Below are 27593 nucleotides of genomic sequence, written 5' to 3'. Positions count from 1 at the left end.
CTCATCTTGTCTTTTCCTCAATATTTAAGCCACCATCATTTTCTTCGGGAGATCGAACGTCTACACCTTTTCCCAGCTGCCTCCTTTCTTCCCCTCCCTTTCATTCTCCCTTGGCCTCTGCCTCTGACCTGGTCTCTACACTTTCTCAGCCTACCCAGTCCTACTCACCTCCTCTCCTCCCTAAATACTCTTATCAAAAGGAGATAAGTTCACCAAAATTAAAGGTAACTGCATCTTGAGTGTGGTTTATTGCATGTTGGAAATGAACTTAATTGGTTAGATGTATATATTTAGGCTTGTGCCATCTTAGAAGATCTCAAAAGTCATGTAAAGACAGATTGCTAACTTTTAACATCATCAGCATGGCCTCTATCCAAAAAGCTAAAAGATGTATTTGCATAGCATCTATTCCCATATTGAGGAGAAAAACAAACTGAAATTTATATAAAATAAAAAGCAACCATTAGGTTTTTCTTTTTTTTTTAAGTTGAGGGTTAGCAGGAGAACCATCTGATTCAAAGGTGTCAGCGTGTGCCTGTCATCCTCTGTGACTTCTTAGTGGGCTCACTGACTCCCGTGGAGAATTCTCTCCCATCGGGCGGCAAGATCAGCAGAGCCTGAGGACAGGACGCTCTTTGCAATTGACTGTCTTGACCCTTGTTCTCCCACAAAACTGAAGTAAATTAATGAGGATGCAGGAACAAGCTGCTTTTGTAGCAGTTCACAAAGCATCTCATCTCTGAGACTGGCAGCCTGGCAACTCCCCCCTAAGGACATAGTTTTAAAAGATTTTCAACAAAATGAATGACTGGCCTTGGAAAAAGATTTAATGGCAATCACAGCATGAAATCAATCCATCGCGGAAAAGTTTGCTTCCATGATCAGAATAATCCAAAATCTTTTCTTTTAGACAAAAGGTGATAGACTTCAAATAATAGCCCACTCTCACATTCAATCTTTAGAACTTGAAATGAGAGCCTCTGCAGAGAAGTGAAGAAGTGAAGGCTCTGGTAGAGTCAAGTTTCTGTTCTAGGAAGAACCAACACCTGAGACAATCTTCTAAACCCCCATCATGAAATCCATCCACCAAAATTGTCTGTCTATGTGAATTTATCTTACATATGAAAGGAAAAATGTTTGAGAAAGTGGAATGCTTTAAGACTAATTGCTCTTTGCCCTTTGAGGTTTTATCTTAGCTGGCAGGAAATAACTAGGAAATTTTTTAAATAATATACTTTACATAATGTCTAAGACGAAGAATTTGCTTTTCCCCCTCTTTCTATGGTTTTCTTTTTAAGGCCAAACTATTTATTCCTTACCCTTCCCTACTTGTTCTCGAGCCTTTAAACTTCATCAATAAGTGGAAATGTAACTTTAGAAATCAGTGTTTTTTAAGTTAGAGAAATGGAGGACTTACCATTGTGGTATCCAGGACAAAACCAGGATTTAGACAGGTTTATTCTCCTGCAAGACCCAAACTCATTTCACACATACTTAAGTTGCAGTTGTTTGCAGAATGATACAAGAGAATGGAGTTATCCACAATGGTGATGTTTTAAAAGAATACTTTAATAACAGCATCAAATAACTAACTCCAGAAACCTGAAGTTGTCTTTTCTCTATTTTATCTCATCTTTAAGAGCAAGTGTTAATTTTTAACTCCTCAGTGAGTTTTTTGAAACCTTATAAATCAAATCTATCTTTTTATTCATAGAGAGAATATAAGTTGACTGAAGTTATTTGTGCTTGTAAATATAAATACAAATTGAATCAGCTACACATTTTAGACCATTATTACAGTTTAGGCCCACATCTAACACAGTAACAAGCTGTGCTCCGTTGAATCCTTTAAGACTTCCTATTTCTTCCGTTTCAAGAATGTTAGAAGTTACGTCCATTACAATGACAGTAACCTAGCACTAAAAGCAAAGAGAAAATAAAATTTTAATGATGTTTTAATAGGCGTAGTATAGTGTGCATAACATCATTAGAATTTTATCAACCCCTATCAACCATTATTTTACTTAAATCTTCCATAAAAGTAAAATTTACCACCATTTTATAAATGACAAACTGACAGGTACATATAAATTATGAGTTTGATATATAAATCATAATCCAGTATTTTCTCGAGTATTTTGAGGTATTTTTAAATAATGTTTTTTTCATAATAAAAATTATTACCATCCTCAACTCTTCTATAAGCGGAGCTTCCAATTCCATCTAAGAGAATATTTTGTAAGAGACTTATAGCATGTGGACTCAAGTTCCAATGTAAGCTCTTTACGAAGAGATAGAAAGACTCTTTGGTTTCTTCTTAGAAACGCAGTTACTGTGTAGTCGCATAAGGAAGTCTCCTCACCCTAAAGCCATCCCATCAGAAGGTGAACCCCTTGAGCACAGTTTCCAATATGAAATTAAGCCCTGATTCTTCCTAGTATGTTAAAATGACCTTTCCAGCTGTTTAGCCACAACATTCCAACAGCTAAATGGCATTTTTTTCCTATGAGCCCCGATGTTTACAGACAATCTCCCCTGTATTACGCAAGATCGAGGCAGCTGTAGTGCCAGAAAACTCAAAATAATTATAGCTTAAAACAATATAGAAGTATATTTCTCCTATGCATAAATGTAAGGCATCCAGGGCTGGTATGGGGCTCCAGTGTCATCAGAGAACCCAGGAGATTCTATTTTATTTTGGCACATCACCATCCTCAATGAGAAGCTCCAATGCATGCTCCAAAGTGGCTTCACCAGCTCCAGCAGTCCCTTCCTCATTCCAGCCAGCAGGAAGGAGCTTATTCCTTCTCTCTTGCTGGCCACTTCCCAGAAATTGCAATATAACCTATCTATCAAGACTTATCACATGAGCACCTCTAGAGACAAAGAATGTTGGGAGATAAACTTTATTCAGAATGGTTATGTGCCTAACTAACATCCACGTTTCCATTACTGATGACAGACAAAGAGAATAGATATTGGAGATCATCAAGCCTTCTCTGCCACAACCCTAAAAGAAAAGTGTCTAACACATTTTATCTCCCCGGACTAGAGATTTGAGGTTAATCATTACAAATTATGAAAATTTTCTAACTAAGAGTTGAGAAAACCACATGCTTTTATTTAAAAGTCCTTTAATCCTGCTGAAGTTCTTGAAATAAGCCAAATCAAATACCAGACAATACATTGCTAGATTTTTGTCCACTATGAGAAAGAAAATAAAGCATAGTCACACACAAGGAAAGTTAGCTTACTCAGTGTCATACTAAAAATCTTACTTTGTAAGATTACCAAAATACTCACACAGTGCTTGGAGTTAGGACAGTATTCAGTATTTAATTATATTCCATCATTTTCCCCAGTAAAGCACATTTTCTTCTAATGTGTTTTGTCAGAAAAATTTCCCCAAACAAATGATTGACATTTTCTATGAAATTTGATGCCTATTAAATGAAATGTCCCTCTATCTTACCTCGCATCTATTCAAATAAGCACAAAGAGAACAGGTCAGATCTGAGGGTGCCTTGAACCCAGTTGTTAAGCATTCTATTAAAGAGATGTTTTCTTGTATGTGTTCTTAGCCATCTACGTTGCATCCAAGCATCTTCTCTGTGCCAACTTCCCTCTGTAAATTTTTCTCTGCTCTGCCTGTGACTTCCGGATTAAAGCAGAAGCGCTGCCTATGGTGTGAAAAGTACGGGCATCTGGAAGAGCTGTCTGCAGACTGTTAAACCCTTCCTGCTCTGTCACTCAGGAGCTTGGCATGCTGAGTGTGCATGAAAAAACAGGAAGCTCCTCCTGAAGGCTGTAGAATGAGGATGAGAACTAACTAACTTCTTATGGCTTTTCTAGGCTGACTTAAAAAGCGAGATATTTGTCTTGGGTAAGCCTCCACGTAGCCCAGTGATGTCTAGGAGATCCTGCAGCTCACCTGTCAGAGGGCTCAACGGTTCCCACAGGGTAGGGACGGAACACCCTGCCTTGAGCCAGGTACCCTGGCCACACACATCCCCCTCTGTGGGCTGGCTCTTCCTTACTTGTCCTTGCTGTGCTTTGCCAGTCAAGTAGGGCAGACGTACCCTTGAGATGAAATGACCAACAGATGATGAGCTGTGAAATTAGATCCACACAAAACTCCTACCCTAAATGTTTGCATAATGTGCTTTCCTATCTGTGTGTGAATAAGCTGCCCCAAATCCAGAAGACAGGATCAAATTCTCCACTAGACAAATAAGGGTGTAGTATATGTTGTCTTCTACATCGTCTCATGCTTCTGGGCAAATGTTCTGTGCAAATGTTCTCTGGAAATTGCTGCTCTCTAGTCACTGTTTTTAGTGCAAAGAATAAAGCTACTGCCATTCACGTAGTATTAAACTCTCACACTTCCAGTAATGTTTGCTTCTGTGTTGTTCTGTTTATTTGAATTTTTTTTAAAAACCCATAAGCCTTATTACAGACAATCTTGTGGCTCTGGTGATATGTGCTATTTTCACTCCATGACCCTTTTTAAGCCAACGCTGCTGCTCTGGACTCTAGGCTCTCCCCGTCTCCTGACAGCCTTGATTGAACTTAAAGGCCCAGTTACTTTTCCCTTTAACTACTTAGTTCTATAACATCAACAGCACTTTAAAATGAATTGGATTCTAAATGGTACTATCAATTCTGAGGAAGGCAGCCAAGGAGTTTAGGAATTCTCATCATTGCATGAGTCAGTCCTTTCACCATTTCTCTTTTGATGGAGCTGGTTTAACCTCACATGGCCTATTACATGACCGTGGTTCTGCAAGTTTTGAAGGGCTTGATTGCAGAGATTTCCTTTTCCGCTTTTAAAAAATGCAGATACTTCTCTGTGTTTAAAGAGACCTCATTCTTATTGCATAATAAGACCTCATTTTGTTTCTGTGGCAGAGATCTGTGTTGCCATAGAAAAAGAGGAATGTTGATTTAAAGAGATTCTTAACCTCCACAGAGGGCCTTCCAGAGCCAAAACAAAAAAGAAAGCTTTTTCCACAATTAATATTGCCCATCCACAAATGTCTTATGGGTCAATCAGATGGTATGCTTTGGGTCACTGTAAGTTTTTTTCTTTGCCAGATTTTTACATTATGTACTTGTATATGTGTTTATGTGGACTATAAATATTCCATATTCTTTAAATTTGTGTTTATACAAAGTTGTGTTTTACTTTCATAATATAAGAAGGAAAAATAAGCCTATAAGCATAAATATGGTACTGCTATTAGAAGTTCATCTAATTGTGGTTGACAAGTACTACAACTAACATTTTTCTGGGGAAAAAAATTGACTGAAGAATTCTAGAACTGCTTATAACTCTTTCAGAGATTTTTCCGTATTAGTACTTAAAGTAGCAGTCAATCCTTGTTTAAGAATTTATTTATAAATAAATGTAAATGTAAAATGAAATAAGAAATATTTAAGAATCTACCAAATACTAGATACAGCTAATCCTCCAGAAATGCCTCTGCACAGACAAATAGATGGGTTTTGGACAGACTGTATCTCACCATCTGTGCTAGGGAGGTATATATTTTACTGACATCAGAGATTTTAGAACATTGCAAACTAGCTTCCTTTATGATCAGTGGTTTGTGATTTGGTTCTGGCTTTGAAAATTAGCATGCGTTTAAAACCTGTCTCATTTCTACCCATCTTCATTAAAAAGTAGTTACACTAAAAGAGAAAAAACAAAAGATTGTTACGTTGCCCAGGAAGACGTGAACTATTTAGCCTTCCATGAGAAAAACATGACACCTCACTGGGTTTTCTAATTTTATTGTACTCTGAAGACTCATCAAGATAATACAAGCATGATATAACTCTCACCCAAAATTTCCAGCACGCTGTCTGTAATGTTAACTTGAAAACCACGTTTATAAATTCACAGTTCATTTGAGCCTCTCTGAATGTGGTAAATGTATACTGTTCTATATTTATCACAAAACTGGTAAGAAGTTATGAGTAATAGAAATGCCCGAGCAGATAGTTAAAATATAAATGAACATAGACCAAAAATACTGGTGCCTAAAAACTGATCTTTTCCCGAGAATTTAAAATTTGGGAAGGGAAAAGCACGGTCAGAAAAAGAGATGAATATCTATTCCACATCGTTCTGTGGTCTTTAAAATATCCTTTCCAAATGAACCCAGGCTGAAGGAACTTGGTAAGAGCTGTCCAAGGGCATGAACTCTTAGCATGTCACTGCACTACTTACCACTAGGTGGAAATAGAGAGCAACAACCTTACCAACCATTTCCTCAAGGTTTGTGCCCACAGTTAAAAATCAGGAGGGGGAAAGACAAAAGATAGTCTCCTAAGATAATTTGCTTTCATATCCACACAAAACATAACCAAGTGCCAAAAGGACAAAATAAAGACCATCTATTCCATCACAGTAATCTTTATGCAATAAAGAGTGCAAGTGAAAGTTATAAGTCTATTTCTTCTTTTTACTTAGTTGTGATATTAAGAAATTATCTTTGGGTTTTAGTTTACTGACCTTGAAAATGAAGTTGAATGATTACTGCTTTTGTTTTTACATGACAGAGACACTTGAGGATTAATTGGTAAATGTCAACTGTCATAGTTCTCTGACGAATGGGTAAGGTTGACGATGGCATCTATACACATCAGAGGAAATATGTTTATGGAAATGTGGATTCCGTTATGGATTCCCTGAGGGGGACAAGCAAGATCTTAATCATCATCCTGTCCAACTCCTTGATTTTAGAAATGAGGAAGCTTAGGTGCGTACCCAAGGTTATATAGTCAATGCTAACACCAGAAAGACACAGATGTGCCCTCATAAATATCTATTAATGCTACTTACTCCTCAGTTGACCAAATACTTTTAAAATAAATGAACGCAAATACTGTAATGTCATCTTTCCTCAAAACTGGTTTCTAGTTATACATTCACATGGCAATGATTCCTGTTAAAGGTAGCCTTAGAAAAGTTCTAAATCTCACTATTATTGTAGATATGCAACTTCGCTGCTAATAAAAACTGTGATAAATCCTGGCCTGAGTATGGGAACAGTATAGAAATCTGATGATTCAGAACAAAAGGGGAGGGAGAATCCTTTTAAAACACATGAAGAAAAAGACATATTGGGAAAGATGGGTGAAAGCAAGACGTTTCTGGCCAGCACACCCAGGAACACAAGTTCTTGAGAGGCAGAGGCCTATGGAATTAAGGGAGCCACATACTTCTGGCAATAGCCCAGTTTTCATAATTCTCAAAGGGATGGTTCATTTAAATGTTTTATGGATGAATTGAATTGAAGGAATTAGACTAATAAAATTGTAATGACGATAACGAAAACGTGCTATACCAATTTTAAAAGTAGGTTGTTTTATATTAATGAACAATCTGATTTTTAAAGTATTATTCAGATGTTAGCATAAGGGAGCAATGAAATTGCTTTGAGCAAGCCCCGGATGCCATAACGTAAAAGTCAAATTTTACTCAACTTTAAAATATCAGAATGATTTGAACATGTGGAAACAGGCATGCCATTTTTAGAGCACAATATTTTACAAAATATTTTCTCTTAAGACAAGAACAAATAATATTTCTTATTTATAACTTTGTTATGCACTGGCAATGGTGCTATGATTGTTTTTGTGAGACAACAGAACCTATCTTGGTATATGATTTGAAATATGGCATTTTTTATTTTTTTAAGTTACATATTTACATACAGTATTTCTGATTAACTAATATGAGCATTTTCAATATTATGTGGCTTGACTGAGTAATCTTTGGCCAGAAATTTTACTCTTAGAAATATGTTCTAAGGAATGGTTCAAAAGAAGAATGGTTCTTTGTATAAAATGTTCATAGCATTATTTATGATTACAAAAGGCTAGGCCAATCTTAACTTCAAAACAAAAAAGAAAAATGGTTAAGAGAACAACAACAATAAAACATGTATATACATACACACACACACACACACAAACACACACACACAAGTGAGGGAGTATTATTCTGCAGTGATTTAAAATGAAAAGGAAGACTGAGAAAGTCTGGAAAATTATTATAAAATATAATAGCAATTAATATATACACCTTATTTCTGCATAAAAGTTATATATATATATGATTAGATAAGAACTTGAAGAAATGTAAGAACATATAGACTTATAAATAACTTATATTTGCTTCCTTTCAAATATTTAAATTGACTTAATAATATGTTGAATTAAATGACCTTAAATGGCTGAAAATGGTTCAGTCTCAATAATTTTTAAAATAGTATATTTTATAATTTGAATAATAGATACATTGTTAGAAATTTTATATTGATTTATAGAAGTATTGTACTCTCTTAAGTCATACATGTGTCCAATCACTTTTATCCATTCTTTAGTCTCAAGTTTATGTATTCTATCCATAGACTGTTGAGTGAAATTGTTAAGAATACTGTTAGTAAACATTTCCGATTAATATAGTCAAAGCTTAAAGTTTTAGTAATGTAAGTAACTAGTGTTCTTTTGCTAGATAGACAGCTTGGATGGGAAGGGAGTGGATAAAGAACTTAGGAAGGGAGCAGATTATAGCCTCGTAGAATCAAAGGAACCCCAGAGTTCTCCCATCCATTCTTTGACCAGTGGGGTTTCTGTGGACAATTTGCAGGGGGAAATTCCTAGCCTTTCAGTAGTCCTCTCATAACTCTGGGATCCCGGGATTAGCCCTGATGTCTAAGGACATGGATCTAACAACCAATTCAGTGGTCATCCAGGAGTCACTTTTATAATTGCCATGCAAACTCTGTCTCATTTCACCATATAGCCATCATTTAAAAGAGAATCCTTTTGAAATATTTTGTGAATGAACTGTAATTTTTTTCCCCTTAAAGGTAACATTTAGGTAGTCAGTATAAACAACATTGACTTTACATATTCAACAAATGTGTTAGCTTTCATTCATTGCAATTTTTATGTGGATATGTGGGATGCTAAGGCTTGTCATTTCCAATATTATAAGTATCTATTACAGATACTGGTCTTGATGCTTAGTTTAAAAAGGAAAGAAACTCTTTTGAGAGTTCAGTGCACTGGGAATTTCTACCAATATTTCTCTTCTAAGGTAAAATGTTACATGTTACCTGGATATTGTTTGTTGCATTTATTTAAAGTTCTCTGTTTGTTGCATTTATTTAAAGTTCTCTGTTTTTCCTTTTAAATATAGCATGTTTTCTCCACACTATAACAGAGAGTGTTAATTCAAATGTAGCATGGGCTGTCTGCCTAGCAATACTTTCATCTGTACTGTATGTGAAAATGTTGTCTGTGAAGGAACAGTATATTAGAGTGAATGCGGATACTTTGCTGTTAGACTCAATGTGGTTTATTTTCTGCTTGTTTGAGAAAACGCTGAAGGATAAGGCTGTATGAAGGTGTCCAGACTTCCCGTTATAGTGGTTTGGTGTCTTATGTTCTTGCCATATTCCTGGCCTTTGAAAAATCAATGGGACTAAACCCTGACTTTTCCTTAAAGCTTGAGCAGACTAGATTATAGATATGTTCAAAACATTTGAACCTTGGTTATTTTGAATTAATTTAAAGCACTCTTTGAAATATTAATTATTAATCCTGCAGAAACCCTTTATTTGGTTTTTTTTCTTCCTCTTGGTTTTTTACAACAGGAAATATTAAATGTCAAGAAAAGTACCATGCCATTATCCAAATTATCTTTTAATTAGTACCAGTTTAAACATTGATTACATTGAAAATCATTTCATTTCAGCCACAGCGTCCTGTGTTTACTCATGAAAACATTCAAGGTGGGGGGGAACCGTAAGTATTCTTCTTATCTTCTAAATTCAAGACTAACCTTGACCCACAAAACGGACGACTGATGTCCCAAAATAGAGGACGGTACAATTTTGCGAGTGAAAGAGATCAAAGTAACTAACATGCGACCTCTTAAAGAGCAATTGCAATAGTCTCCATCTTTCATAATGGAGAATGGAAGCTAATTATAAAAAGAAACCCATGATTTTGCAGAGAAGACTTTGATTTGTGCCCTAGAGTGAACTTCCAATACCCCAGTGACTCCTAAGACTTGTGAATCTGCCTCCCTCTTTGTGCTACTCACCATGTAAATTCTAAGAACTACAGCTTTAAAGACACAGAAAGCACTCACACATTGTTTTTGCACATATTTGGAGAGAAGGAGAATGCAACAGTAGACCTAACGTCATAAATTAGTGATGCAATTCCAAAGTTACATTCTGAGAAGGGTCTTTGAAAATGGCAGTATTAAAACATTCACTGTCATTCAGTTAAATGCCTTTTCCCACTTTCAAATTCCCTATCCTTGCTGATAAGCAAACCAAATCAACCTGAAGGTGTTAAACATTGTCTTTAACACTCATGTTTTGTGTGTCTTTTTCGGCTCCCTTTTGCCCATGAGAGATGTTCAGAGACGATCTATCTCCTATTGGCTCCTGCCTATTCTGTGAATCAATACCTAGGCCTCTGGGAAGGAGCATTTACAGAACTGAACCTTGTCAGGCAGACCTGAGCACACACAGTAAGCCGTCAGCCCACCGCCCAAGCTCTGCACACTTGGACAGAGCAACTCGGCAGGGCCTGGAGTGTGGCCTGGTATCTTCACCATCCATTCCCTACTCACTTCTCACAGACCTGGCACTTAGCTAAAAGCATGCTCTTCAGATAGCATCTCTCACCTGAGACTGGCTCTCACCAAGCACAGCCAGAAGGTTTTCTTGTTAAGAAAAAGACTATGAAAAGAAGAGGTTGGAAATAAGAAGCATTTAAAATATCATTTAACTGGAAATTTTTAAAAATATAACCTGTCATTCTAAAGTTTTGGTTTGTTTTTATGTTCTCATTTATACAAACAATGATAGGATCACATCACAAAAAATGAATTCCAGGGCTGTTGAGGTGTACTCCATTATCAACACATCACATTAGCAACTCTTAAGGATTTTATGAATTCATAGGTATGTTATGTTCAGTGTTTATGTACTATGGAGTGAATACTTCCAATCGTGGTCATTGAGTGTTTGTGAAACCACAGCGTTCACAAATGGGAGAAGACACATTTTCAAAGTTCTGTTTGGGGCATTATAAACATTCTTTATTAAATTTCTATTTGATTACTACCCCAATTAGTGAGATAATGGGGTGTCGCTTAATCTCTTTCACTTAAAAAAATGGACTTTGAGTGAAAATAGGGATGCTATCATGTCACTAGAATTCAGAATTGTGGTAAAATATGTTATAGAAAAAGTTGCAAGTTATAGAGAAAGCTTCAAGTTTGGCTGGGCATTTCCTATTTAAAAGACAAATTTGCTTTTGAGGCATCCTGAACCCACCACCATCATTCATCTCACCAACACATCTTTCAAAACAGCATTTTTTTAATTGTAATCCAACTGCATTTCCTGTCATGCCACACTGATTTTGAAAGCCAACAGAGGCAGGAGGATTTCCGGAAGGTTTGTTTATGTTTCCATGAAACTCCCAATTTAAAACAATATATACATATTTATTTGTTTTTCTGTGGTCTAACCAAACCAGAATGGTAAGTACATTTGGACAAGTATGCTGGCTTTTGTCATACCAAAGTGAAGTAGGAGGTCATGCCAATTTTGGAGTTTTTAGCTCTTGGGACCTTGAAATTCTTCAAGCAGCTGGGGTTTGTGGCCTTAAATAGGCCTGTATCCATAAGTGGTTAGAGATGTGCCTGGGTAAAAGCAAAGCCTGAAAAGCTCAGTTAGAGAATATGATGTATATCCATTGAATTAGCAGCCCAAGAATGAGCGACGGTCTCTCTCAAATGTGAAATTGGAAAAGGAACTATATTGAAATCAACTTTCCCCAGGGCTATACAAAAAATAACATCCCTTCACACTTCGAAGTTAAATCCTTAAAGCAAACTACAAAATAATTTGACTACTCCAACCCACAGCTGGCCCCAGGCAAACATCCAACCTAAGTAATGTTGGTATTGAATACCTCTCGGTCTTTTTTCACACTGTTCTGAGATTCTGGCTACCTTTCTCTGTCCTTCCCCACAATCAGAATCATCACGCAACAGAAGACCTCAGAGGCCCAATCTCAAAAGAGGACAAGTGGCTGAAAAGATTTACTAGGAGGACAAAATATTAACAGGGGAAGAAATCTCTAGTGTTGGAATGTCAGCCTTTCATACCACGCCAGGGAAGATAATGTTTTCTAGGAGAATGTTAGGCACCACATCTTACCAACTCTTTCCCAGACACCACCCACCGAAGCCAAATTCATCCAGGTCTCCCAATTTCAAAAAATTCACGGACAGAGAGGAAAGCCAGTGGAGTTATGTCCCTGATTTATGACATAATGTTTGAGAGTTCAAGTGATAGAACAGTTTTGTTCTACAAAAATATGATTTTCTGACTGAATGAAGTAAGTACAGATAAATCATTCTTGTTCTTGAGCAGTATACAGTATTATCCACTTTTTAAACTTGGCTTTAAAGAACCCAAAATGCCCTGAAATGTGGTTCTTATTTTCTTACATTGGCAGAATTACTTAACTGTGATGAAGAGCAACAGAAAAAAATTCATCGATTTTTTTTTTTAAACACGCCCCTCACAGTATTGGTAATATTTTAGTAGTACTATGAGGTGTTCATCTTAACTGGATGTCCCCTGCTTCCTGGTCTCCTCAGCTGCTAGAATCTGTGCCTTCACTTTCCAAATGCCAGTCCATGTTGATATGCATTAAAATACCAGCTACTTTATTACCATAAATTCAATGTCTGAATTCGTCACTGATCATTGTCAACAAAACATATGCTCTCAAAGAATTCAGACAGAGGAAAGGAATGGTAATATTCTATCAGTAATGTTTTTATATATAAATTATTTCAAGAGAGAGTTTTTACATCACACACAATTAATCAGGGTCCCATTTTAGAAAGGAATTTATGTCCATCATCTGCTATTTGAGATTAGCTTAGTGACAACTGAGCATAGAATACATCCACTTGATTTCATAGGTGAAGTACATCAAATTTTCAAACTCTAAATCCTCAGAAAACACTGATTCATACTATGAAATTAAACTGCTTGAAAGAATTCCTCCTGGTGAAAATAACACACAAAACCTGTTTTATAGTAATTCCCACATAGTGATTTAGAAGACATATGTCTGAGACAAATTGTATATCTCAATTTAGAATCATTTGAAAATTCAACTTGCAAGCTACAATTATCTCCTTCTGATTTTGGCTTGCTCAAACTGTATTTCCTTGTTTTTATATAGCTGAATAATGCACTTAACACTTCTTTTATGTTCTGTAGTATTATTTAATGTCTAAATGATAGCTATCTATGCCTGGCCAATTGACAATGCAGGTCTGATTTATAAATTTTAAGTGTTTTAGCTCATGGATGTTATAATCTTGCTTGAATATTCCTCATTGCAAGTTTTGAAATGCTAACAGTGATCTAATTCCCAAAAGAGTCTAAATATTTCTATTTACAAACTTACCAAAGACTTATATTACCTAACTAGAATATGTTAAAAAGAATAGAAATGTTAAAAGTAAAACAAATATTGTATAGTTTCTGTATTTGCACAAAGGTGTAAAGATTTTTTTTAAACACATCCATTTGTCCTGTTTAAGGTTTCAGGCTCTGTATAACTATACTCCTAGGAATGAAGATGAGCTGGAGCTCAGAGAAAGTGATGTCATTGATGTGATGGAAAAATGTGATGATGGATGGTTTGTCGGTACGTGTACGTTTCCTTTCAGACACATTTGACCATTTTAAATGTGTTCACTTGCATGGCTCGATGTGATTGTCAAGCTTTCTTTGATTTCATAATGCCTTTGATCTTTCATACATTCATATACATTCATATACATTCAATCCCAAGGCAATGGTATTTTTAACATAATTTAGTACTGACTGCTTTGGGTATATGTGATTTTCTGCTAGTTTTATTTCCAGGTCAACTGAGAGAAGTTTTCTTTAGCACCAACCAGGAAAGACTGAGATCTAAGAACAACAACAAAAAAAAAATGTTCCTTAGATGAGAGAAATATTAATACTGTGTTCGGTGGAGAATGTGAGTTGTCAGCAGGGAGGTTCTGATTTGAGAAAATGAAGTGAAGTGAGCAATTCACTGATTTACTAAGTCTGTTGTAGGTACCCTGAAAGTCCGGTGGTTCATCTTAGCTTTAGTGTGCGGTAGAAGTAGAGAGAAGTTCCATTCTGACCACTTAAATGACAATCCTATTCTAACCATCCTGAAAGAAGAATAGAGGTTTTCTGAGAGAACATTTATAGACAAGAGTGTCATATGCCAGAACACAGAGGAAAGAGGTAGTAAAAACATAGTAAAGGCATAGGCAGATGGAAGAGACAAAAGATGAGGGAATAAGAGCTGTTTATAGACAGGCAATCAGTGGGGAAATAATAAAAGAACCACAGCCAGATTTGTCTCTGTTTCTATTAATTCCCCACTTAGAGGTAAAGTGAAGTGGCTTACCTACACAGGAAAATCAGTCATCAGACTAGACAGTAAGTTCCAGACAGTCAAGGAGAAACAGAGCTTAGCAAGCTCGTTCACTCTATTTGAACTGGAAATCCTAAGGAAGGACTTAGCACACCTTTTAGAAAATGATTCGAAGGAATTAATGTTATTTGAAACCGAAGGTCATCATACTGATGGCCATTGTGCATTTGCTTTCACTCATATTAGAAATCATACCCAATGATAGAATCCCCATCCGCAAATAGGGGTTTATCTTTTCTTTTTCTTTAGTGACTTTATAAATTGTTCAAATTTTCTATATTTTATTAAGGACTCTGGCAGCGCTTTTGTAAACGAATCATGTGGCATTCAACATGATCTTCTATGAGATCATAAAGCGGTAGTGACAGTGTTCGCAATAATGCCTTAATGAGACGTGACAGACCTTTTGATCACCAAACCAAACCTTACTGTTGTGCTTTTCCAGTCCATCATATCATACTGCCACCCTCACTCTTGTTTAGATGACTACCGTACTTGAACATGTCACCCCCCCACCAAATGCTTTTCCTATTTCATGCCTCACTCTTGTCTAGCAGCCTTGGTGATGGAGCATTATTATACTTACGTATCATTATACTTAAAAACCAACCCACTCAGCAGGGTTGTCTTTCCCTTCAGTTTGAGAGGCTGAGCTTTTCTGTTTAACCTGGTGTGACGGAAGCAGAGCCTTTAAGCCTACGAGGCACGGAATGCATCAGGCAGTATAGATAAGACTGCTTACTTTATCTTCCTAAAAAAGGAAGTTTGAAATGAATGTTCTTCTTTTCCAAACCTTGCAGGGCTTGCTCTCTTAGTGAAGTCATGTAAATAGTTTTCCAACCCACATACATCCAGTGGTATCTCACTGTTTTTACCTCCCTTTCCTTTATTGCTTCTATTTTCAGGAACCTCAAGAAGAACCAAATTCTTTGGTACTTTTCCCGGAAACTATGTCAAGAGGCTGTGAATCACTCTCCCTCCTATTTATGCTGTATTTCAGCACCACATCAGCATAGCCTCGCCTGAAAGATCCCCGCAGGCCTCCCTCTGTCATGCCTTATGGTTTCCAATAGAAGTCACCCACCATCACCATCTCCACCTGCCACCAGACCACCAGCAAAGTAACTGCCACCGCGCCTTGGGGAGATTGGCAGACTTATTTCCGTGTGAACGTGCATATTCCTACTTTCTGCTCTAAACTGAAAAGTCTATATGTTGGGATCAGGAAGAAAATCATTATATTTAAAAAGGGTTAAATATTTGAAAGTGTCTCAAGGAGGCTCTCTGGTCCACTTTGGAAGATGTTTTCCCTTCAGGCAACCAGAAGATGGTTTACTACTCAGTGCTGTGGTGTGCATTTTCACATTCTTAGCTTGGCAGTATATTTTCCTTTCACGAGTTTGCCTGGTGTCCTAATTTACACAATATGACAACTGTACTTCAGCTATTGTTTGCCTGCACTTATATGTTGTAATACGCACAGTGATTACAAAATCTAAAACAAAAGTAGGAAAGTTAATTCGGATGAGTGTGATTTTGTTGATTGAATGTGAATTTTCAAATAGGAGTCTTTTCCTGCGATTCTTTTGTACATTTTAGAAGTGCAAACACTAAGTGAATAAGAGCTTTGGGTAATAATTATCAGAATATAAGAGGTTTAGCTAGACCAGAAAAACAATATTGTGTTGTAAAGTTGCATTGCTATTTTATATTAAAATGTAATAATCAGCATCATGAACAATAAGCTCTTAGTGTTTTATTTATCTGATAAAATTTAAATAAAAGCAGTGTTAGTGAGAGGTGCAAAGAGTTATTCTAACATAGACACTTGAAAGTATCTGTAAGCAATATTCATAGGTAAGACTTTTAGGGTGTGTACACATATACATTTGCGATTGTTTGAGAACAGACAATCCATAGGATATGTTGTGCATTTTATGGAAATGTAAGAGAATCCCACATGTTATTTTATAGAAATAGAGTACGTTAGAAGCATCACAAGTATTAAGGCTGGTTTTAGCAAGGATTACGATCAATACAATTATTTTTACTATGATAATTATTTTTCTTCTATGGAACTCAGAATCCTGGCTACATTTGAAAACAGGAACATGTTGAGCCTCATTTTCCTGGGTTGTGTAAAATATTTCCTCGGAATACATTAGGCACTTTTTAGAGGCAATGTTAAATCATTCAGGTTATATTTTCTGCCCTGCAGTAGAACTTTACAGGATGATATTGGGACCTGAGAGATTTAATGTGATTAATAGTGCCTGAATTACACACACCCTGAGAACTAGCTTTGTATTTCTTATGACTTTGCATAAGAACTGTTCATATTTGGATCTTGGGCACCTTACAGATAAAACTTTTTATGGCATTTCTTCTGTGGACAGCGATTGATCTTTTCACAATGTATGTAGACTCTAGAATTTTGTACATATGTTTGCTCTTTTTTTGTACAGACTATTTAGTTGTTGAGAAAACAAGGGAATTTCCTAATTTGGTCTTTATCCTTCGCTTAAACTAAGCTACAGGTTGTCCTTTACATATCCCACAGATCTTAAGCACGCCTTGATAGTGTGATTCTGTAAGATAGCATTTATGCAGAGTTTATGAACTTAAACGATCTTAGCAGCCAAACTGAAATGTACATAAATATCGATTACAGAGGGATTTCATTGGGAAGAAGGTAAAGAAACATCTTTGAGTAGCCTACCTAGATTACTGTCAAGTTCACAACCAGCTTTATATTTGAAAGGCTTTCGGTTTGAAATTAGGTCAACTGCATGCAGCTTTGCTGATAAATGAATAATTATCTTTGATGCCATTTATGAGAAAAGACTTCAATATCTGTTGCCTGTCATATTTAAGAAAAATGGCTGTTTCTACTCTGTATCTAATTTTAAAAGGAAAAATATTCATACCTGGCTTTCAGGTAATTGACTTTGAATTCTTACAAGCAAAGGTCATTGTGTTTTTTCTTGAATAGAGATCTAATAAATTTTGCTTGGAAGTATACTTCATTTTTTCTTCTTAACGTGTATCCTTATGTGAATTGTGTATTTTATCCCAATTTGTTCGATAAACTAAGAGAAAATGCATTGGTTCTGTGTTCTCTTGACACACAAATGGAGAAAAGATGTATCTGCATCAGCTCAGAGAATATTTTTCAACCCTCACTTGCTAAATACACTTTGGGCTAAAATTTGCTCTTCAGCTTAAACGACACATTTTAAGATATTCCTGCCTCACAAACAGCTAATTTTCCCAAGGAGAAGTTAATTGCCAGAAGGTGTAAACACTTTCCCAATTCAGCTATCTTAAAATGTTAAATCCTTGCCCTAAAAAAGCTTTACCACTATTGGCATGTCAGACTCACATTAATACCTACAAACTTTTAATAAATTTCAAGTTATGTGTGGCAGTTGGGGGTCATTTCTTTTCCTCACACAAATTGTAGATAGTTAGCTCTCCATCTTGGATCCCCCTAATATACTTTGGTCCCTTCTGGCTCTAAGTATTTCAGCTCTCTTCCACATCTATCACTCACATGTTCAGAAACTGGTACATTTGTTGGTTGGCAATTCAGTTATCAAAGATGTCTTGTCACATTGCTTCACCTTAATGCCCATCCTTATCCCCTCTGTTCCACTGGATAATTTCCACTACACAATTAGCTTTCCACTAATGTGTGTTCCCTTGGTGTGAAGACTATGCCACATAATATCCTTTTGCTCCTGTTTTCATCAGAGCATTTGTGGGTAATTTAACCAGGTAAATCTGAATTGCATAAAATGCAGGATGCTTGTTTGCACTCAGAGGTTGCTTCCCATTTCTCTTTACAAGTGAATCTGTTGTGAAATGATCAGCACTCTAAAAATATACATCTGGGATTTTAAAGACACCTGCATCAAAATCTGGATTTCTTTGTCCCACCTGAGAATTAATCATTTGTGCTTCTCTGTAAAATCCGCTGAGGTGCAGCCTCAGCTTTACCCAAGCCCTGAGCTCAGGAAGTCCTACCCAGGTATGCAGTGCTCCCAGGCTTCTATCACAGCCATGCAGGCACTGCTATGGGATCCAGAAGAGCTGCAGCCATGGTTTGACCCTCCTGCTGTGCTTCTCATTACAAATGTCAGGATTCTGGGTAGAATTTGAATGATATTTTGTTTCAAAATTGATGCTTAATAACCTATTTTACTTGATGTTATGTCAATGCCTGCTCATCATTACACACCAAGAATTACTTAACATGTCTCATTTATGTACTGAAGGCTGCCTTGGTAGGTGGGGTAGGATTCATTGCTGTAAACACAATACTATGAGGTCTGGAAAGCACTGTCTCTATTTGCCAGGCTTGATTTGCTGCCAGGCTCACATTTGTGCACTAACTGGCCAGTTAGTTTATGTGCCATGTCCCAATCTTTCCTTTAGCTACACCCTCACTAAAAACAGGCATGTCCATTTCTTCTTTGGGGGAAAGCAGAAAGAACCTGTTTGAGTAACTTTCTTTCCACGATCATTCAACGCTTGATCTCCTTGTGTAGGTGGTCAGTTTATGTAGCCTGATAATTTCTTCCTATTCTTTTCCAGATTTCACCCACAAAAGTAGATATTCTTTAAAGAGTTACTTAATCAAATAGACTAAGCACTCTGCTTCCACAAGCTTGTTTAAGATTTAATCATTTCATCCCTCTTTCCATATTATAGCCCTGTGACAGTTGTTTATGTATCAATTATGATTTCAAATTATTTGCTCATCATGGATGACTGGGTCAGAGCACAAGCATTATTGGCACTAGTAATAAACAGTCAATACCAAGAATTGGCAAACTAGGGCTTGTAGACCAAACTCAGCCTGCTACCTGTTTTTTTATGGCCTGCAAGCTAAGAATAGTTTTTACAGAAGAACATTGGTATTGATTTGATGATAAAGAACCCTAACTTTGAACCCCAAGTGAAATGTTATCTCCCCAGTAAAAAAAGAACCCCTCTTTTTACTGGTAGATCTGTCTATATTAGAAAAACTTTACCCTATCATTATTATATTTTGAATATCACTAAAAATTGGTGAAATTTATTTTCTCTCTCCCTTATGTAAGTATGTAGTTAATATCCTCAATTTTGCCTCCTGGCCCACAAAACCTAAAATATTCACTGCCTGTCCCTTTACAGAAAAAGCCTGTGAACCCCTGGTCTATGCTAATTGTCAGCAACAAACCTGGAAACTGATGAGAGGGAAAAGAATATTGAAAGTCTGCTATATACCTGACTGTTATATGTATTTCGCATCTTTAGCCTCACAACAAATCGAAAAGGAAACCTGTTTTGTGCCCACTTTATAGATGAGAAAGCTGAGGCTTAGAGAAGTTATACAAAATATGTGATAGAAATTGGATTCAGAATCTGGTGTGTCTATCTCCGAGCCTGTACTCTGAGTTCTTCTAACCCACTTGGTGCTGAACACAGTGTTGACCAAACTGTGCAATCCCAGTTAAACTGCTGCACCCCTCTACCTCCTTCCCTCTCCACCATTCTCACAAACTTTCCCATCATGAACACTCGTGGCAGCATCTTGCTGGGCACAGGATGACAAGAAAGAGGTATATGCTCAATCTAGTACAACAGTGTTTCCCCAAGGAAAGCTAACTTTGGTTTCTAAAAGTACACAGTGACCTGTGAGGATATAATTTCAGTTGCCTCTTTTAACTGAGCTTGAGCCTGTCCATGAGCTGTGATTCATTAAGGCCCTAGAGGCTGTTATAGACAGTGAGCCAGCTGGGCAGCTGGCGGTGGCTTTGGGAAGAGCTTGTATTGTTCAGCCACTTGGAGCCAGGCAAGTGCAGCGTGCTCTAGGAACACAGTGTGCTCACTGGACATCTTTTTTATCTACAAAGCTCCAGGATACACTAGCCATTCTCTGCTGGGTGACTCACTGTGTGACTGAGAGCGTTAACTCACTGCTAAATTCAGCCCCTCCGTCGCTCAGGAAGGTTCCATCTGAGACTCATGCACATACATATATCTTGACCTAAAAACCTTTCAGTACAAGACAGAATCCTGCCTAGCGAATCTTCACCTGTTCCTTTGGGGTTTCTTGTTTCATACTTTTGCCTAAAATATGATGAGTGACTCAATTGTCCCAGTATCTTCCTAAAATAAGTGTCATTTTACATAGACCATTTAAATAAATTATCATTAACAATACCAACGGACAGGTGTCAAATCTCGTACTGATATTACAGGAAGCTTGAGAATGACTTTTTAAAGTATTTTCAATTACACAAGCAACAGATGTATATTGTAGGAAAAATTAGAAAATATAAATGAGCAAAAAGAAGAAACAGAATCACTAACAGTCCCATTTTTTAGGGTAAAGATTACTTCGGAACATATTCCCCTAGTATTTTTCTGCACGTGTGTGTGTGTGTGTGTGTGTGTGTGTGTGTGTGTAGTATGCAGGCAAAGTGGGCTCATATTGAACATACTGTTTTATAACCTGCACTTAATATTGAATGGGACTCTGAAATAAAGTGAATAAACCATGTTTTCGAGACAATTTGATATTATCACAGTTTACAAAAAGATTGAGGAAAAGTCAAAGACAATCCCCAGGAGTCATGACAATGCAATTCACTCAAAACCAAGAGACAAAAATTACAGAATTATCACTAGGCTAGAAAATCTCTTGCAATCCAAGGAATTGGTAAAGGAAGGGGGGGAAAAAGAGAGAGAAAAGAAAATAGTTATTACCTCTCTATCATAAGCCATCACATGCATTAGGCATTTTTACAGCTAAAGAGTGACTAAAGGGAGATATGAAATTGAGAAATATGTGAACTACTGAGCAGTTGGATACAACATCCAAACCATCCTGGGGTTAGAAAACTGCACAAGTTTTGAATCAAAACTGACAGGATAACTGCTGAGTAGTTCAGCTTATGCCTTCACAGAAGAGACCCTCTCCCCTGCACACACACATACACATACAGCCACCCAAACAGAAAATAACCAGTGGTATATTCAGTGATGCAAGAAAAAAATTCTTGGTCCCAACAGGTAAAACTTTAGCAAGATTTCCTTACTCGTTGTTAATTATGCATTGTTAATTATGCTGAGTCTCTAGCAGTATCCCTCACAGAGAGATGAGTTCCCATCTCTGATCTTAACTTTCTCCAGTCTTTTACATGTCTGCACATTAATCAGAGCCTGGGGAGTTTGGAAGATTCAGTAACAAAATACTTTATGGAGTCTTAGGTCATTGAACAACATTTTGCGGAATGTTTAGACTATAAGACTAGTTATTGAAGAAATTATCTCTTTTTGACCCATTTGTTGAACTCATCTTCGTGGCTGAAGCTCTCTGTATGGGTTTATTGAGAAGCTATTCAAAGCTTTTTATGTCTCCACACGCTCCAGGGATTTCTGAATTATTGTCTTGTTAACCCTTCAGAATTCTGGGTCTCCAACATTTGCAAGGGTTGCTTCCATGATAACTACACCCTCAATGGGAGGCACAGCACATTTCTAAAATATAATCACATAACTCAGAAAGGGTGAGCTGAGGAGGAAAAAAGAAACAGGATATAAATACCTGGATCTCTTCAGATAATGCCTCGGGGCCCTCAGACTTTTCGAGATCTCTAGTTGGCACCCAATCCTAAAATGAGACTATTTTGTCTACTCTGTTCCACCATATGTTCTCAATCATTTGCTTCAAGAAGTTATCTCAAATACACACTCAGAAGAACTTTCAAAGGAAATGTCAGCAGTCTGCTAATTTCCCTTCCACAAGGGACAGAGGGTGGCATTGAAACAATCAACTGTGTTTGCCACTGAGTGTGTGTGTGAAAGAGAGAGAAAGAGTGTGTGTGTGTGTAATGTGTATATCTTTACAGGCAGTGTTAAAGTATGAAAAAATAGAAAATGAAAGCTAATAATATCAGAAGCTATTACTTGGATAATCATGAAATATCAATGCTCTTCCTCAGGGTGCAAATATTGATAAGGCCATGATAAAGTATAAGTTCAAGAATTTATAGCTAATACTTATCCTTGAAAACTTCCCTTGGACAAATAGCAAGGAATCAGTATATCTTTTCTAATGACTCACTCACTATTCTTTAATTATATAAAGTAAAATTTGTCTCAAAATTAGATTGGCATAAATATTGATTTTATTGGATCTACAAGGCAAACTGGAGCACTTTGTTGTTGTCATTGCTCAAAGACACTAGCCTATATTTAAGCCAGTGCCACTGGTTTTTTTCTGCAGGTGAGCCTTGATACAAGGAATACGATATTGAGATCAAAATTCCACTCAAACTTGGCATTCTGGCTTGAAGATTCCTGAGTGAATGCCACCAACATCTCAACTAAGCGCCTCTGGGGCAGACTCGGAACTGTTGATACAGCAAGATGTGACTGATAATACCACTGAGCTCATCTTGGTGACTCAGTATAGACAGAGTCTGTTTAATTCAAAACAAGAGAAAACTCACACACAGAGACATCAAGCTATTCAGAACCTGTGTATGTCACCATAGACGAGACTGGGGACATGAGATCTACGTTTTAACAAAAACGCCCCCCTCAAAGACTGCTCCTGTACAAACTAACCAATTGTTAGCTTCTCCAACTTGCTGATAACATAGGCTTCTCCTTAAAACAATTGGCATTTTTCTCCTAACCTTTCAGCAAAGTAAGATAGTTAGTGGCAGACAGAAATGAGTTGGAACTAGCAAGTTGATCTTTGACCTACTCCCTAGGAAAAACACTGGGACTATTTGTTCCAAGCATTTATAATGAGGCCTCTAAAATACCATTGTTTTTCTCCCTCTCCCTCACTCTCTTTCTCTCCTTCTCTTTTCTAATGGAGGAATCTCAAGGAACTGTGAGCTAGTGCTATCCAGACCTCCCACGCACCCAACATCCCTCAACACACGCAGAGTTATGCCTTTGGTCAGCTGTCAGATGACATGACAACAAGCTTAGCAGACATCTGCCCATGGATTAATGCGCATGGTATTTCTTTCACTATCAAAGATAAATTGCTAGACAGCTGTATTGAAACCACAGCAGACTTCTCAGCACTGATGATGCATAGATGAGATGATGTTTTCTAAATAGGGTCATGAATAATCTTCTTAGCTCAGGAGACATTTTTCCCTGCAACAAAAGATTTAAAGCAACAAGGACCATGGTGTAAACTCCAAATCTAAATGTGTCTAAGTCTCCTTTTTGACTGTGTGTAGATGCCGATAATGACATATTATTTGAGGTTCGTTCTGGAATTCAGAGTTTACCAAAAAAAGTATAAAAAAATGAATGCTTTGCCAACATAAGTCCCGTGATACAGTATGAAAAGCATATCTTCAAATTCAGACTGAGGTTTCTAAGGAACTGGCCCTGACCTGGTGACAACTTCAGTTAGCTTGTAAAATAAGTACAATAAAAAAAAAAAATAAACCACATAATGTGATCTGAGGAGTAAATGAGATAAAATATACAAGCAGAATCTAACACATATTTGGCACTAGATAAAGGACAGTTTTCCTGACCTCTTTTCTTTCTGAAGTTACCATTTGGGCTGCTTCTAAGTAACATCAAACATTTGGATTATTAGGTACTTCTCAGGCCGCACTGCCAAGTTTCAGAATCTAAGTGTTTAAAGAAGACAATTAGAATATAGCATTTAAAATTTCATTTTAAATCAATACAATTTTAAAGCAGATACTGTATTGTATAAAACAGGTATTGTCATTTTTCATAGTAATCTCATCACTTCTTAAGAAGGAAATGATCTAAAAACAGAGTTCAAAGCTAGAAATCCCATATTTCCCCAAAAATAAGACCTGGTTTTATATTAATTTTTGCTCCAAAAGATGCATTAGGGCTTATGTCCAGGGGATGTCATTCTGAAAAATCATGCTGGGACTTATTTTCCGGTTTGGTCTTATTTTGGTGGAAACACGGTAGAAAGGGAGCAGGGTAGAAAAATAGGATAAAGTGCTACCAGCCATTAGCTATTTTGATGGTTCCAACAGAGATATAGTCTATGACAGAGGCTACAGAAACCCTAGTAGAGGACTGAGGGGTGATGGATATACAACCAGACTGGAAGTCTAGAGCCCAGCTTTATGGAGCCCTGAGTTCTGCCTTTACATCATCTGTGACATTGAGAATTTACTGGAATGGCCAAGATGTCAATACCTTCAACGGTAACATGAATAAAATCAACTGAATCATCAACATCCTTCTATTTCTAAACCGTCCATGAAATATTTATGGGAAATATTTCAGGAAAAATACCAACAGAATGAGTGGGAACTGGATACGAATCTCAAAGAAATGGAAACTCATAAACACTGGTTCTGAGGCTAGAAATCTTGCATTGGAATGAGAACGGGAAATCGTGACTAGAGGCCAAACGGTGAGCTCAATCTCTTACATGGGCTGGATCAGTTCAGAGTACAGCACAAAACAAAGGGCATGAAGAGACAATTTTTTAAAAAGATAAAAAACAAAAGAAACATAGAACTACTAAGCATATAAATAATTATACATCCCCAAGAATAAAAAATATAATAAAATAAATTACAATTTTTCACCTAGCAAACGCAACCATGCAAAAAGTCATCTCCACATCAGGTTTGTGGGAATGTAAATTGATGGAATTCTTGGATGACAATTTGACATTCATAACAAATATTTTAAAATATTGTATATCCATTGATCCAGCAATGCCATTTCTATATATTTATCCTACGTATTTACTCTATATAGTTATTTTTATATATTTAGTCTGTATATATTTAGTCACCAGAAGTAATTATAAATGTGTTCAAATATTTAGCTACAAATATGTATAGTCACGTTATTTCTGACATCAAATAATAATTTTTTAAAAACCCTAAATATCTAATAACGAGAATATTAAATAAATTGTGGTACTTTTTACTATGAAATACCATATATTCATTTAAAAATGGCCTCATGGAAAAATATTTAATGATGTATAAACATATATTTATGTATTACATACATATACATAAAATTAACTAAATATTGAATCCTATCTTAACATTATCCATTCCAAAAATTTAAACACTCATATTAGGAAAAAATAACTCATCAGGATAAAAACAATTGGTCTTTCAGAATAGCCTCCCCTCCTATGTTTCCTTCCTAAGGCAGTTCCCAGGTGAATGGGAAGAAAGAGAGTTTAACATCTTCATGGTGGTAGAAAAGACCTGGGATCTTGGGCAGGATGTCTTCTACCTCTTATGGTCTCTAGGGCCGAGTCCCTTGTCCCCTGGGTGTCTCCTGACCTTCAGGGCTGAAATCTGAGGATGGTCTAATTGGTGATCTGATCTCCCTTGGTTTGCTCAGGATGATCGCTTCCTGGCTCTCAAACTCACGTTAGCTTCTGCAGGCTGCAGACTCCTGAATATCTGCCATGCCCTTCCTCCAGCCTCTGGCCCAGCAGTGCACCCGGACTCTGCTGTGGGGTCACCTCTCGCTGCTGTCATGTACACCATTGCAGATCCTTCTCTTCTCAATTCTGCATCCCCATTAGATAAAGAACAAGGGCAGCCTGAAAAAGCTAAGCCCCACGGCCCCCTTGCTGCCCGACCACACCTCTTTGCCAAGTTTATTTTGACGTGGCTGCGGTTCAGACTGCTCTTGAAGTTAATTCATCTTAAAGCATAGGTCTCCGGAGGGGAAATAAAGAAACACCACACTCTGTTCATTCTTTCTCTCTTTCTCCATCTTTCCAGCATTTCCCAGCACAGAACATCGCCCAGCTTTTCTTCAATTCCCGCCATACCTTTCCCCTTCCTCCTATTCTAGCTAAGTATGCAGGGGTCTCTTCCCTGCATGATGGAAAAATTCTCTGAACAGAGCTCTCTATAATCAGTTATTAATTTGGCAAAGCGAAGTAGAAAGCCTTTCTCAAGATATAGCTTCCAAGACAAAAGCTTACATCTTTCTGGTTCTGAAACACAAAATATTAATATTGAATATTAATTTGGTCTTGGAATTTCTCTTATGAAAATTATATTTAAATAAATGCTGAGGCCAGAAGATATAACTTTATAATGGTGATAAACCAAGGTATGGAAGAAATGATTATTTAATCATAGAAAACAATGTGAGAGTGTGTGGGAAGTGACCAGGGTGGCACGAAGCTTTGGGAAGATGACTCTGGAGGCTTTTGGAGAAGCAAGATGGAAGCCAAGAAGCCAGCAGTGGTCCTGGTCCAAGTGGGGGGAAATGATCGTCTGCATTAGGGCAACAGCAGTGGAATACAAAAATAAAATAAGCAAGACTTAGCCACTGACTGGCTTTAAGAATTGAAGGAAATGGTGGACTTCATGATGACTATGAGGCTTCAAGCCAAGCCAAATATAGGATTGATAAAAACAGTACAAGTAACGGCCCACTTTCAGTCTTGCTCTTAAAATGAAATGATGGTGATTTATTTTCCACATACAAGTTTTCTATTATAACAATATAAATAGACATAAAAGTGAAGAAGGAAAATTTTTTTTTCTTTTTTCTTTTTTTTTTTAATTTATTGGGGTGACAATTGTTAGTAAAATTACATAGATTTCAGGTGTACAATTCTGTATTACATCATCTATAAATCCCATTGTGTGTTCACCACCCAGAGTCAGTTCTAAGAAGGAAATTTTTGAAATTCAAAAATTTGTACTAAATAAGTATATTGAATGGCATTAAGAAGTGCAATGCATATATTTTAAATAAGTGCTCATTATTTAGAAAATAATGTTTATCACTTCTTACCTTCAAAGGATGATAGAAATCAAAAGGTAAAACGCTTACTTAACAAAAGTATCTAAATTTACACGTATCATCTCACACAGTATATACACTTTGTGGATTTCTCTATTTTTGCACAGTTATCTAAGTACTTTTTGCTTCAAGTGGTAGTAGAGTTGAATTCAGATCACTAGTTGAGTTTTTATGAAATTTATTATTTTGGTAGAAATAATGTCAAG

The 27593-nt window shown here is 36.8% G+C and overlaps 1 protein-coding gene across 50 annotated transcripts in view; it reads left to right on the top strand.

Annotated features, from left to right (window-relative positions):
* SORBS2 (sorbin and SH3 domain containing 2) overlaps positions 1-17591 on the top strand; it is a 313531-nt gene extending 295940 nt beyond the window's left edge. For 28 of the 50 annotated variants that reach the window (XM_019736110.3, XM_074329816.2, XM_074329823.2 and 25 more), the window contains 3 exons: positions 9773-9822; positions 13670-13776; positions 15471-17591. In XM_019736110.3, coding sequence (XP_019591669.3) covers positions 9773-9822; positions 13670-13776; positions 15471-15532 — 219 coding nt within the window. In that variant the 3' untranslated portion in view covers positions 15533-17591. Of the gene's footprint in view, positions 1-29; positions 225-3852; positions 3991-9022; positions 9113-9772; positions 9823-13669; positions 13777-15470 lie in introns of all 50 variants that reach the window. The other 22 variants (XM_074329790.2, XM_019736081.3, XM_074329796.2 and 19 more) reach the window with 10 other exon arrangements.
* Positions 17592-27593: the final 10002 nt, after the last annotated feature.

Source organism: Rhinolophus sinicus, chromosome 16 (genome assembly GCF_057876585.1).
Source record: "Rhinolophus sinicus isolate RSI-liver-muscle chromosome 16, RSI-T2T, whole genome shotgun sequence".
Lineage (NCBI taxonomy): Eukaryota > Metazoa > Chordata > Mammalia > Chiroptera > Rhinolophidae > Rhinolophus > Rhinolophus sinicus.
Note: the sequence above shows the minus strand (reverse complement) of the source record. Positions and strands in the feature narration are given on the sequence as shown.